This window comes from Hordeum vulgare, chromosome 7H (genome assembly GCF_904849725.1).
Source record: "Hordeum vulgare subsp. vulgare chromosome 7H, MorexV3_pseudomolecules_assembly, whole genome shotgun sequence".
Classification (NCBI taxonomy): Eukaryota; Viridiplantae; Streptophyta; class Magnoliopsida; order Poales; family Poaceae; genus Hordeum; species Hordeum vulgare.
The window spans coordinates 10,412,158-10,427,327 of NC_058524.1; the positions used below are offsets into that span (position 1 = coordinate 10,412,158).

Sequence of the window (15,170 nt, forward strand, 5' to 3'; positions counted from 1 at the left end):
TCAAACATGTAAATATGGAATAAATCTTAATTGTGTACGTCCGAACCACTGATTAGGCATGCCAACATGGCATGGGCCCGTTGCCACTGATTCTACGGCAGAGAGGCAGTGTGTGGCAAGTTTTATTGTGAAAACTACCTCGAATTTTTTAATTTATCACAAAAAAGCTCCTGGCGTTATTTGATGATGTGGAACCTTATTTTTTCTGAAAAAATAAGAAGAAAAAGAGTGCTCAACGTTAAGAACGAGCAACCTCTGACTAGCACATAAACGGTCCTAGCCAGTCCATCCGTAATGCGTTCATGTGTTACATGGATAACTAAGAATAATGTAGTTGAAAAGATTGCCTAAAAATAACTTAAAAATGGCACTAAAAAAGGAGGCCTTTGTTCAACATTTGAAATATATTTTTATAAATACTAAAAATGTTTTCATAATTAAAAAATATGAATGTTTTCAATTTAAAATTTAGAATCAAAATGTTTGTATAATACAATTATATACGTACAAATAAAAATGTTTCTGTACGAGCAAACATTTCAATAATTATAGGCACAATATAGTCCTTTTATATAACATTTGGGTTTACATTTAAATGTCTGTATTTACAAAACAATTTAAATGTCTATATTTACAAAACAATTTTATATAAATGCTTTTACATATTTAAAAATGTATTTAACAAATATTTTAAATGTCTGTATTTACTAAATGTTTTTTTATATTATACATGGGTGTACATTTAGATGTTTTTATTTACTAATCATCGTCTTTATGTGTACTATTTATATCCAAAAGAAAATATAATTATAACACATAAATATTTGAACATTATTTTTATTCCTTACGTTTTACAATTTTTTTTTAAACTAGTGCATGTAAAATGAACGGCACTGTTTGCAACCCATTTAAGCTTTACATGTGTCCAATTTATACTACATGAAGACCTGTTATCGTTATTAGGCAAAATAATGTGATTGGTGGAGTGGTTAAGTCTGCCAGCATTCCAGATGTTGTTCGTGAGATCGACCTATTGAGACCGTCGTCTTATTCTTTTAAATTTTCAGTATTGACAGTTGAGACCCATGTGTCTCCTTACGCGTACATAGTTGTTTTTAAGGAGAAATAAAAAAATAAGGGGGTTTTTGCAAAAGGAAGACCACACGCATTGCTCCCTTCCTTTCAGTCGCTGACAGCGGCTCCTTGCACGCTCGCATGCAAAGTCATCATTATTTATGTGTTGAACGTGATTTGCACCCTATTTACAGGTTCGAGCCAAGTTGTTAAACAAGTTTAATGTGTACCATAAATTCTAGCACTAAACTGATCATTTGAGTCAAGTTCTATCACCATCGCTGTAATTAACTCTATTTTTTGAGTTAAATACACCACGGGTGCCTTAACTTGTCATGTCCGGTCAGTTTAGTGCCTAAAGTTGAAAAATACATGAAAGTGGTGCTCTAACTTGTTCGACTGTGCAAATACGGTGCCTCGTACAGTATCCAGGCATATGCCTTGCCCGCATAGCGAGCCACTATGATGGCGGCCCGCATGTCAGTGACCGGGAGCATTTTTACATTCAACCCCTCATATTTTATTTATTTACCCATAATTGTATCACATACAGATGCATACTGATGGATCCAACCTGTCAGGTTTGGGTCCCGCATATCAAGTACATCAAGCACGGTTGTATGTGCAAATCATATATATAATGAAAATTATAATAATGATACAATGCAAGATATTAAAGAAAAATAAGAAAGAAAAAAGGGATCTGAAGTTTCGAACCTAGGAGCTCACGTGTGCCACCCTTGCAATCTAGCCGATAAACCAAGCAAAATCTTATGTTTATTTAGAGCATCTAGTTGGAATTTTCCTATGAATTTATTTATCTCACCCTTTAAAAAATGTAAACATTATTTCTCTATTTTAGGCATCACGTGGTGTCATGCCTCGTGGTTATATTGTTCACCGAGGGACCTCTGCTAACCATTTGATGTCTAAATGAGATAATTTACTTCTTAAACATTTTAGTATCAAGGGAGATTTAGGAAATGTGCTGGTGCATTTGAAAAAAAATATGCTTTTGAAACATGTGTCACGGGTATTATAAAATTATAAAATTATATTTGAAAGATGTTTGTCATGCGTTCAAGAAAATGACAATATGTATTTTTATAAATGTTCAACGTGCATGGAAATGTTATTATGTAAAATTGTTCTTACATTTCTACAAACACATTTAAGATATTTTAATACATTTCTAAAATTACTATTATTACACACTAATTTCTAATGCACATCAAACAGTTACATTGTCAATTTTTCTGTAAATGTGTATTTTAAAAATATAGTAATACAATGAAGATACACACTAATTGTCCGTGCTTGTGGTTCTGCATGAAGATACATAAATTTACACAACAATTTTCAATATACATTGAACTGTCTAAATCCACATAATTTTTTTAAACGTTCACGTTAACCTCTTCAAAGTACACAATAATAAAAATATAATAGATGTTTAAAATACACAATAATGCCCTACCGATAATTACTGTATATTTATTTGGTAAAATTTACATATCATGAAAATTAAACATGATCTTGATTTTTTCTATAAAATTATAACAAATGTGTTGAAGAATTGCAGAACGATACGCCGAATTGATCTTTATACATTTCTAGCTAATACTACTACGTATAACTTAGTTTGGCTCGGTGACCAGCATGTTATTGCATTAAGCAGGATGTCCCAGCTTCAAATTTTCATCCCAACAAAAATAAAAAATTACCCGTTCACTTCCAGCCACTGACTCGTGGGCCGCCGCCATGCTGGCACGTCACCCGGCAAGGCGTACATCCGAATACGGTAGGAGGCATCGTATTTGCACGGTCGAACAAGTTAAAGCACCATTTTCGTGTATTTTACAACTTTAGGCACCAAACTGACCGCACATGACAAGTTAAGGCACCCTTGATGTATTTAACTCCTATTTTTTTATACTCCCTCCGTCACGGTTTAGAAGGCATAGTTAAACTTACGTGTATTTTCAAAATAGACAAGGTTTAAGACGTGAAAACAATTACTCTTATTAATTAGTACTAGTACTAGTCATGAATGCGCCCTCCCAATTTACTGCTCACGTATTAGTACTAGTATTTTCTCAGGTGATTAGACGCATTAGCATTTACACCTGCTACATCTCACAACCAATTGATGACTATCTTGGTCCTAGAGATTTTCATGTGTGTCTTCTAAACCGTGACGGAGGAAGTATTACTCAGATCGAAGATGCCATTTGCTTGTCTTTATTTTAGAAAAAGAATGGCTCATTTGACATGGTTTACTAGCAACACTTACCTTAAAATTGCTCGTATTTAGATCATGCGTGCTCCAAATGTCTACAACTACACCACTGCAGTAGAATTAAACGATGACAAAACTTGGCATGCGATATTTGGTGAAAGCAATGGTTATACATGTCCAGCCACACATATATAGTACTCCCTTCATTCCTAAATATAAGACCTCGTAAAGATTACACTATAGACTACATACAAAGCAAAATGAGTGAATCTATACTCTAAAATATGTCTATATACATCCGTATATAGTCTATAATGTAATCTCTAAAAGGTCTTATATTTAGAAACGGAGGAAGTAGGTCATTAGCCAGCCTCCTACAAATAACTAGCTTACTCCCCATGGAGTGAGATCACATAGTCAATAGGGGAACTAGCTAGAGAATGGCAAAGCGTGGTAGGAGAGCAACAACGACGAGCAGGGGTGACGGTGAAGTAGCACAATCCAAGGGGGAATGGGATGCGTTAGAAATTCGAGTCGGGGGAACGTACATGGGCATATAGCACAAGCAAACGGTGAAGCTAGCAGGATCTGTGCACACGGTAACTCTTCTCACTTTCCGGGCAGTCACAACGAAGCAGCATGTTGTGAAGCCAGTCCTGTAATTACCAGCTCTTTAATGATATCCTGTGATGAATGTGGGCCGTCAATTCGCTGAGATCAAGGGTTGTTCGTGATCTGTACTGTTAAGATCTATCGCTAGTACTGCTCATCCTTGTGTGGCAATATACCTCGTGTGATGGTATTTTCGGAAGATTAAAATTTGTCCCGACCCAGCCCACCCGTCGTCTTCGCATGCGCCTGAAAACTTGGCACGTGAGAAAGTTTTTCTTTTCTTTTGTTAAAAAGAAGAATAATTCCTGGCCTCTGCATGTGAAAGATGCATGCGGTCATTTTAATAATTATTCATAAAGACCTTATAAAATAACACATCGACAAGTATGAAGCCATCATCTTAGCAACAACTCTCGCTACTCATATCCACCATCTGAAAGTGTGATGTACGTCTCATGAGAAGACGCATCACACCAATTCGATATAGAGATGAGGCCATCGCTCAGTGACTACCGTATCTAGATTCGGCAACCGCCCTACTCCAGCTTCTCGACTTGCCACCCATGATGACCGCTTCAATGTGAAAGGTATTAATAACAAAATCAACGATGGGGGCGTGGAGGTGCGGGATGGGTGCACGGCTTAGAGGTGAGCGATGGCATCACACCCTAGAATGTGACCCCGTTTATTATTATATGAAGCAAGATAATTTTTTGATTAAATTCAACATCAGCATTATCGAATTTTCATGTGTTTCTTATTTACTTTATCTGCGTATTAGTCCAGCAAAATCTGATATGATGGAACTAATTCTTCGGAAAATTAAAGAGTGACCATTCTTATTTACTTTATCTGCGTATTAGTCCAGCAAAATCTGATATGATGGAACTAATTCTTCGGAAAATTAAAGAGTGACCATTCTTATTTACTTTATCTGCGTATTAGTCCAGCAAAATCTGATATGATGGAACTAATTCTTCGGAAAATTAAAGAGTGACGAAGTGTGGCAAGGAGTACCCAATTTTTTTATATCTATACCTAATAATAAAGAGGTTATTGCTTCCGTCGGAAAACCCACCGCGGTATTTTTATAAAAAAGCCCCTGTAATTTTTGTTATTCAACCCGCGCTCCATTATTTATATACAACACAAAAGGAAAAAAACGATTCGCTGCAAAAATTATACCCGTACGCATCGCCTCCTCCCGTCGACCCTGGACCACCCTAGCCTGTGCCCAGGCCGCCGCCACACCACTCGCCGCCGCGGCCGACCTCAACCTCCACCGCTGTCGATCTCAACCCACCCGCCTCCGCGGCAGTACCTCTCCTCGCTCACTGCCCCCGTTGTGGCGCTCGAGCGCATCGCGTCGACCCTGGTCCACCCTGGCGTGTGCCCAGGCCGCTGCCACATCACTCGCTGCCGCGGCCGACCTCAACCACCACTGTTGTCGATCTCAATCCATCCGCCTCCATGGTCGTACCTCTGCCCGCTTGCTGCCCCCGTTTCGGCGCTCGAGCACAACTTCTGAATCAAATCAACGCGACAGCTACAGTGACTCGGGATGATGCGTCTGCTCGATGCAGAACGGCGGTGGCGCGGCGAAGCGAAGTACTTGCAGGTGGAGGCGGGCCTCCATGGCTCACACGGGGAACTCCGAGGTTATGGCGCGGCAACATCGACTCCTTATGGCCAGATAGAGGCGCCTAACCCTTGCTCCCCTCATCGTATCCCCTACTCTGACAGGAACTCATCATCTGGTGAGATCCCCTCCCCATGCCTCCAACCGTGTGCACCGGCAAGAAATTTTGTTTTGTGGGGATTTGTTTGCTGATGAATGAATGTATTGAATGTAAGATTGTATTGTTGTAGAGACAGAGAATGGAACACCACCTTCAGTTTGTCATCTGATCCCACATTTTCTACCCCATGAGTGAAATAAGATAACAGTCCATTGATCAATTCACGTAGCCTCTTTATTTTGCTTTGCTTGTCCTGCTCAATTTCCACATCGAATTAACAATGAATGGGTTGATTTCTCAATAAAATAGGATAGGACTGACTACATTAGTTAGTTAGCTTATTATTTTAATAAATCAAAATAATTATAAAAAAATTAAAAGCGTGTGGTATTTTTTTCTCCCGTTGCAACGCACGGGCCCTTTTGCTAGTAAGTTCAAAGTGACCAGTCGCGTGTGCTCGCCTAAACCGACGGGGGAGGCTATGACTTGGATACTCTAACACATATATTTCGAATTGGGCTCGAATTCACGGGTCACCAAAATATTACAACAAAAATGCAATATTTTTGGCACATACTGAAATGATTCTCCTACTAGTAGACTTCCGTTTGACACGTGTAAAATTAAATGCTTTCGATTCAAGTAAAAGAATAACTAAATCAATTGCGGGGATTCTTATCTGGAGCACAGTCTATACATCGATCTGAACTCATCAATGTGTACCACAAACATCAACCGAAAATATGGATTTATTTTAACTTCATGTACTCCACCATGTGCGGTCAAGCAACCCCAACCCCAATCCCTCAAAACAAAAAAAATTATGTACTCGCAAGTAACGGAGACTTCCCTTTCGAGGAGTAGAGAACCCAACTGCCTCTGAGAGCAAAAGGAAAGTAAATCATCAGCATTCTTTTTTTGACAATGATTCTCGGAAACTAGTACTCCCTCCGTTCAGTATTATAAGGCCACTTCCAATGCATTGGTGCTAAGATGAGGTGCTAACCATGTTAAATAATTTAGTAACTAAAGTCCTCAATGCATGGTTGCTTAGCTTGCCACATCAGGGAGAGGAGGGAGAGGAGGTCGACGGTGCCGAGGAACACGCGTCAGGGAGAGGAGGAGGAACCAAGGAAGGCGAGGCAAGAAAGAGTGGGGAATAGAGGAACGTGCGTGAGAGAGCCCTCTCCGACCGGGGGTACTTTTGAAATGTGTAGAAAATGTTTAAACTACGAAATTTTGTAATGGATTCTCTAAAACGATTTATAATACCGAACGGAGGGAGTATATTCTCCAAGAACTTGTCATGTATAACAATTCTAAAAAGAGGCAATCGTACTTTTTTGGCAACTTAAAGCAGGTAATTTCTTTTTATCATGAAGGAAAATGTTCGAAGCATGCAGCACACAAAGTTGGGTCACACCAGACATAAAAAACACTACACTGATCTCCCGAACTCCAGACACACAAGAACAATCACGCGTAGGCGGCCGGCACGAGCCGCGGCGTGACGAGGGCCTTGAGCGGGACGGCCTTGGGCAATGCCAGCCCGAAGGTCTCGGCCATGTCCACCTTCTCCTCGCCGTCCGGCAGCCGCCACTCGAACGCGTGCACCAGCGTCCCCAGGAAGTACTGCACAAACACCATTCCGGCCAGCTTTCCGGCGCAAATCCTCCTGCCGGCGCCGAACGGGATCAGCTCGAAGTTGTTGCCCATCGGGTCGATCTTGGCCGCCGGACCGGACATGAACCGCTCCGGCCGGAACTCCAGGGGGTCCTCCCACGCCGCCGGGTCGCGGCCGATGGCCCAGATGTTGATGAGGAGCCGCGTGTTGGCCGGGACGTGGTGGCCGTCCACCTCGCACTCCTCGAAGGAGAAGTGCGGCAGGCTGAGCGGCGTCGAGGGGTGGAGGCGCATCGCCTCCTTGCAAATGGCTTGCAGGTAGGGGAGGTTGGCGATGTCGGACTCCTCGAGCCGGCGGCCGCGGCCGACGACACGGTCCATCTCCTCCTGTGCGCGCGCCATGATTGACGGGTTGTTGATCATCTCCGCCATTGCCCACTCCACGATGATCGACGACGTGTCCGTCCCGGCAGTGAACATGTCCTGCATGCAAGCATTTATATATACAACGGTTTAAAATTGCAAGTGATACTATGTTTTTGCTGCAGTTTTAGCTGAGATTCGTGCCGCAAAATACATGCAAATCATTTTCTCTTTCTGTACTATGTATAACCAGCTCACATATACACGATCATGCCCATTGCATGCCCCCCACTAGCCCACCCCATCGTATTCCATTTGTGATCATACAATTACAATTGATTTGTTAAGAATGACTTGTCGCCTTGACGTGCATGTGTGGTGTTAAGTACTCCATAATCAAGCATATGGTTGTGCCTATATTGTTTCAAGGGGAATCAAAGCAAAGTCAAAGCTACGGTTTACCAACCGAGTATTAGAGAAATCGATGTAACCTTCACTCTGCTATTCCCAACCCAAGAGTTCTGTTTACATGGAATGAAAAGGTTGAGTAATTGATATTGATCGATCAAGTGTGGACTTAGACCAATGCAAACTGATATGTTACCATGACTTTTCTTTTTTGCCAAAAATGAGGACATAATGTACATCATAGACAATACACAGTTATAAAATGAGATAGCCTCCTTTTAGAAAGAAAAAAATAATATTTTGAGACTTGCTATACACCTCAAATTTACTCCATATTTCAAGCTTTGCTTTGAGCTCTTGTCTGACTATATGTTACGTATGAGGATATGTATCCAAGTTTATGCCAGTTAACTCATCAAAGTTCAAAGATATTTGCTACTCCCTCTATTAACAAATAAAGGATGTTTTGGATCACTAAAGTAGTGATTTACAAAAAAAATATAGGACGCCTTGTGGATAACAAAAGTAGTGATCTAAAATAGGGAGCGTACTAGGAGCACTCGGGTGCTCCAACCCCCCTATATTCAAGAATAATTTAGTAATTTTAAAAAAGGGTAAAAAATCCCAGAATTCTTTTAGAATTCAATATGACTAGGTAATGTACTAGTATAAAAAGTTTGGCCAAGGAATTGTTCTCGTTGGCTTCAAGGCAAAATAAATAAATTATGACAACAATATAGCACGGATAAGGCTGCCCGTAATGGGAGTATCATAGGTAGTATCATGCATGCCAACTAGGCAATTTTGATGAGATGTCATGGAATTAAATGAAGAAAGAGAGAGTTGAGTATCATATCATGATACCGTATCATATTAAATGATGTGCTACTATGTGTCTTGCATGACAATAAATGAACTATCCTATAATACTAACATATGATACTATGCATTACAGATGTGGTATCATGGACTAGTATCATATGCATGATACTACTATATGATACTACCCATTACAACCAGCCTAATACTTTTATCTAGCATTTTTAGGGAAATCTTTAATCCCGGATGCAATGAAGGTAATTCCACGTTTAATCTTTTTATAGAAATGCAATATTTGGTCATGTTTGATTCCATAAAAAATTCCAATATTTTTTTAAAACACTAAATTATTTTAAAATATAGGGGGCCGGAGCACCGGAGAGCTCCTATGCATTTTCATCTAAAACGTCTTATATCTATTTACAGAGGAAGTACTACTGCTCTATATTTATTGTTAGCTAATACCAACTTGTTAACAGAAGAAATTAGCTAGTGCATATGCGTCATGGATTACTATGTAGTGGTGGTTTGGTTTGGTCGCTTAAGTCATTTCTACGATAGCTTAATTATATACTCGCCGTCGCATTCCACCAACAACCAGCTAACAATATATGTATAGCTAGGCTTGAAGTTCATATATGCATGATTGCCTCGATTTGATTAGGTGAGGTGATAGTGTAACGAATCGTGTCATAGCATATGGGTGTACTGAAATGGTTTGACTGGTTTTGGACGTACTAGGATCCGTACTATACCACTGATATCATGGTAACGGAGTCACTACCCCGATGGACGGCAGTCGTACGTGGTGCTGCATCATTTTATGCGGGACTGTTGCCGTCAACATTCGTCTCCATCTCTTTCCAACCACCCCACTACCTAAGCAAAGCTCCAACCCCACAACGACCGTATATATATTGCACCACCACCACGTACGACAGCTGCTTCACTCGATTGCATTATATTGCATTTGGTGGTTCCCATGTCGATCGTGCACATCCATCAGCAGGTACAACTTGACGGACACCAAAATGTTCAAACTAATGGTAACAAAATGATCATACGGTAACTACGTACTACGAGCATAATGAGAAACAACTTTGGAAATAAAACGGATGAGAGAGTGTGGGGAGAGGTAGCGAGCTTACGAAGATGAGGCCCTTGATGTTGACCTCGGTGATGGTCTCGCCGTCGTCGTTCCCGTCGCCCCCGTCGTTGCTGCTGGCGCGGAGCCTGTCCACGAAGTCGAGCCGGCCGTCCCGGGCGCGCTCCTCGGCAGTCGCGGCGTGCTCCGCGAGCAGCTTGGTGATGAGCCCGTCGAACTGGCGGTGCACCCGGCGCAGCCTGGCCTGCACGCCCTGCAGGTCCATCCACGACAGCGCCGGCACGAAGTCGCTGATGTTGAACAGCCCGGTGCCAGTCAGCAGCGACACGATCATCTCCTTGTAGCTGCTGGACTCGTCGCCCTGCGCGTCGAACACCCGCCTGCTCACCGTGATCTGCCCCACGATGTTGGCCAGCGCGCACACCAGCACCTCGGGAACCACCACGGCCCGCCCGGTCACCTCCGCGGCCTCCTTCATGCCGCGCAGGACGCGGCCGGCCTCGTCGCGGCGCACGCGCGCCCAGTCCGCGACCGCGCGCGGGCCGAGCAGGTGCACGCTCGCCAGCTTCCGCATCAGCTTCCACTTGGGCCCGTAGTCGGCGAACACCATGTTCTGGCGGCCGTAGGTGATGTCCGCGGCGCTGGCCACCGCCGGCCGGTTCGCGAACCGCGCGTCCAGCGCCTTGAGGAACGTGCGCGCGGCCGACGGCGACGACGCCACCACCACCCCGCAGGTGCCCATCCGCAGGTACATGACGGGCCCGTGCTTGCGCGCCAGCGCCGCCAGGCCGGCGTGCGGGGCCGGGCCGACGAACGGCAGCGCGCCGAGGATGGGCAGGCCGGGAGGCCCCGGAGGGAGCCGGGAGCTGCTGCGGCGGTTGAGGGAGCGGCGGAGGGCCAGGTGGAGCAGTAGGCACAGGAAGGTGCAGGAGAGCACGAAGGGGTCCGTGCACAGCGCGGCGAGCTGCATGGCTGCAGCCGTGGAAATTAAGTGAGGTGAAGTTGGCCGGGGACTCCGATCAATGGCGGCAGTTCTGGACCGCGGTACTGGCTGTGGCTAGCAAGGTGGTGAGCTCCATCCATCGTGTGAAGCTTTTTGGCATGGCGTTCTTGTTGTGGATTTGGTGGTGTGTGTGGGGGGCGGGCAGTGTTGAGTGTCGAGAATGATGGTATGGTATCATCACCACCTTGCATTGCATTGGTAGAGTAGTAGTGGGGTGTGCACTTTGAGGCATGGGGGGGAGTAGAGTAGGTGAAGGAGAGTGACGGGCAATCCTCCACCTCCAGCAGTCGGCATTGCAGTGAAGGACTACGGCATGCATGCATGGCGACGGTGTCCATGTCACGGTTCGGTATCTTGAGTAGTAAGTAGTACTTGCTCCACTCGACTGATTGCCAAGTCTGGAGTTGCGCGCGACGTGACTCGGAGCAAGCAGATGAGCTATGTGGGCGTTCGCATGTCATGCTCAGCCTTTTAGTCCATCAACCAATTAATTGCAAAGGATTTATACCAAGTCAATAGCATTATCATAATGTACATCAGATTTTTAACCATGGCGAATCGAATACATTTTTATGCCAAATTATGTGGTTCCAAGGACGGAATTTTTTTTATTAAGCACGAAAAATACTGGCGACATGGCAAAGATTTACGATTGCTTGCTAAAGGAAATTGATATGCTCGTGACAAAATATATTTTTTTCAGAAAAATATATTTGATTTTCCATGCTAAAAATCTGACATTGGATTTGTAGCGAAATCCTAACATTGACTGCAAGGGTATGGACGCGGCGACGTGCAGCACCGGGCAAGTGAGAGACAAAACCGCTTACGCATGGCCGGTTTTCCCCTCTATTCTTGTTTTCGATTGAAATTGTCCAGTTTTTAGACATAACAAATGTGGCTCAAATAAAGTGTCATGCCGAATGTCGACTTTCGGTAATTTTCAGTGACCGAAAATGTGGTTTTTCTTGGCTGAAATTCATTTAAACATGTTGAATATGGCTACACGTGACAACGCCTGGACACATCACTTACATCACTCGCATGTTCTCATGGCCCAGATAAAGTACCAAAGGGAGGGAGGCACCCTCTGATTAGTTGCTCCTCAGAGATAGCAAGGACATCTAGGTCTTTTATTTGATAATGCAGACCCAATGTGCAAATGAGTCCAAACCGTTGCTAGCGTGCCTAAAATAGTATAATGGTACGGCAAGTTAATGTCACAAATAAGGTATCTAACATAAACAGATTGCAAGATGTCGAGCATTAGAGCATCTCTAGTGGATGGTGTAAATTTGAACGTGTATATCTTCAGAGTATCTCCAACAGCCGCGCTTCGCGCCGCGTCCAAAAAATGTATTTATAGCACGCGCGTCGGCTGGTTTAGCGCAGGGATAGGCGCTGGCTCCAACAGCCGCGCTATAATGCAGCGCGCGCGCCGCTCCAGCAGTGCCCAAAAATGCAGCGCGCGTAGCAGGCACAAACCACATATACATTTCAAAAAATAGGAGAAAAACGATCAAACAAACAAAATAAATCAACAATAAATAGTTATTACAACTCAAACAAATAGTTTATCGTTCAGTACAACAAATAATGCAATAAACACAACCAATAGTTCATGAACAATACAATACAAATAATGCAATCAAATCATGCTCTTTGTCGTCCATGCCATGCCCACCACTCTTCAATCAGATCCTTCTGAAGATCATTGTGTGTTGCGGGACGCCGAATGGCATGATACGAGGCAACAAAACGGGCTACCCTTTCAGCCCTCCGTCGCACTCGCACTGGATGTCCCAAGAGCTCATACCGTGAGTAGTCTACATCTTGGCCACGCTCATTCTCGATGATCATGTTGTGCATGATCACACAAGCGTGCATGATGTACCAAAGCATTTTTTGATCCCAAAATCTAGCCGGTCCTCTCACAATAGCAAATTGGGCTTGCAAAATCCCAAATGCTCTCTCCACATCTTTTCTAGCAGCCGCCTGAGCATTGTGAAAATCAAGATTTTTCTTACCTTCTGGCTTTTTCAACGGCTTCACGAAGGTTTGCCACTTTGGATAGATGCCATCCGCTAGATAATAGCCATAGCTGTACGTACGGCCATTTGCTACAAACTGCATCGGTGGCAACTCACCATTCGCAATCTTATTCATCAGTGGTGACCGGTTGACAACATTGATGTCATTCAAAGATCCAGGCATTCCAAAAAATGCATGCCAAATCCAAGTCTCATGATCGGCCACTGCTTCAAGGATTATAGTGGAACCCTTTTTTTGGCCATGGAATTGCCCATCCATGCCTTTGGACAATTCTTCCAACTTCAATGCATGCAATCTATTGAGCCAAGCATGCCAGGAAAGCCGCGAGATTTGTTCATCGCCAATAGCCTTGCGGCGTCTTCAGCAGTGGGAGATCTCAAATACTCCTCGCCAAACACTTGCACAATTCCCACTGCAAAGCGCTTGACACACATGATGGCTTGGCTCTCACCCATAGCCAAGTGATCATCAACTAAATCAGCCGGGATACCGTATGCCAACATACGCAAAGCGGCTGTCACCTTCAGAAAGGTGCTATGCCCGAGCTCTCCGGCGGCATTCCTCCTTTGCTGGAAAAACCGGTCATGGCTCGCTAGTTTCTCTGCAATGCGCTTGAACAAGTCTGTGCTCATCCTAAACCGGCGACGAAAATATGACTCCGGGTATGTGGGATTCTCCACGAAATAGTTCTTCATCAATCTGTTATGGGCATCAATCCTATCTCTCCAAAAAATTTCCCGACCCATAACCGAACCACCATGCTTCGGTTTTTTATTGATATGCATAGCTATGATCATTGCAAGATCCTCCTCCTCTTCCATATCAAATTCTTCTTCGGAAGAAGCATACGATGAACTCATCTACAATGTTCAATACTATACTATAAAAACTACAATTCAAAACATGCACCAAATTCATAAGTTTGAAGCAATACATACCTTATAGGCGTTTTGTCGAACACCTTGCGGGCGCGGCACGGCAGCGAGCGCTCGGGCGCTGTTCCTCGGACGTCGGAGGGGCGCGAGGGCCGGACAGACTAGGAGGGGGTGGGGCGGAAGCGCGGCGCCGCGGGGAGGCCGGGGAAGCGCCTGAACAGTCGTCGGGGGGCGCGGCCGGCGGCCGCAGCGGAGACAGGCCGGGGAAGCGCTTGAGTGGTCGCCGGCGGGCGCGGGCGGCGACGGCGGTGCGGGGATAGGCTGGGGAAGCGCCGAACAGTGGCTCGAGCGGCGGCGGCGGCGCGGTCGGATGAGGACGGCGGAGCGAGCGCAGGAGAGCGCAGGAGAGAGCGCGAGAGAGTCGCGCGCGCGGGAGCCGGCGCAGCAAATAATGGGCGCGGGACTGCGTTTCGGCCAGTGCGCTGAATTGGAAATGGCGCGCGCGCCGTTTTTGCACGCCCGCTGGAGCTGCCGCCGCGTTGCGCGCGCGCTAAAAACTGTCTTTTTTACGACGCGGCGCTTGTATAGCGCGGCTGTTGGAGATGCTCTCATATACACGTCCATATACACGTTGTTAAATTATACACGTCCTAGTTTTTCAGTGGATGGTGTATATCTTTCCCCCTCTGCAAGATAAGCTTTAGGTGCGATTCAGTAGTGCAGAGAGGTTCAGAGAACAAGAAACAGGGGAGCTTCGCCGCATTGCAGCCGTCTCCCTCGTCGCCGGCAGCCTTCCCCGTGGCATCCAAGATGTCCATGGACTCGAGGGTGCCTCCCTCGTTCCATTCACACCGCTAGGGTGACCGATGGGCCACCACAGCGACGGCCCCAACCAGCTCGTCTCCGGCGAGTACCCGGAGCCGAAGCCCTGCAGCAGGCCGAGCTCGATCTGGCTCCTCCACGCTCGTCCTCCTCTTCTCGGTGCTTTGGGTGAGCAGACCGACCTTCTCCCCCGCCTTCCCTTCCCTCTGCAGCCCCACTTGCGCCGGTAGTTCGCCGGAGTGGCTCTGTCGCATGGCTGCAGTAGCAGTAGGTAGGCAGCAGATCGGTGATGCAGTCCATCCCCCTCCCTCTCCCGTCGTGCGAGCGTTGGCGATGCAGGGAGCCAGCGGCTCAGTCAACGCTGGCGAGCGAGGGGTGGCTCAGACTCGATCCGATCTGCGGATCGGTCGCGGCGGCAGGGAGGGGCCCGACGAAG

The 15,170-nt window shown here is 45.2% G+C and overlaps 1 protein-coding gene across 1 annotated transcript; it reads right to left on the reverse strand.

The window, feature by feature from the left end:
* Positions 1-6,987: 6,987 nt before the first annotated feature.
* On the reverse strand, positions 6,988-11,202 carry LOC123412694 (flavonoid 3',5'-hydroxylase 1-like). Its single transcript, XM_045105635.1, has 2 exons — positions 10,026-11,202; positions 6,988-7,770 (listed from the first exon to the last, which is right to left on the reverse strand). The coding sequence occupies exons 1-2, from the start codon at positions 10,950-10,952 to the stop codon at positions 7,141-7,143; spliced, it is 1,557 nt and encodes a 518-aa protein (XP_044961570.1). The 5' UTR covers positions 10,953-11,202; the 3' UTR covers positions 6,988-7,140.
* Between the last annotated feature and the right edge of the window lie 3,968 nt (positions 11,203-15,170).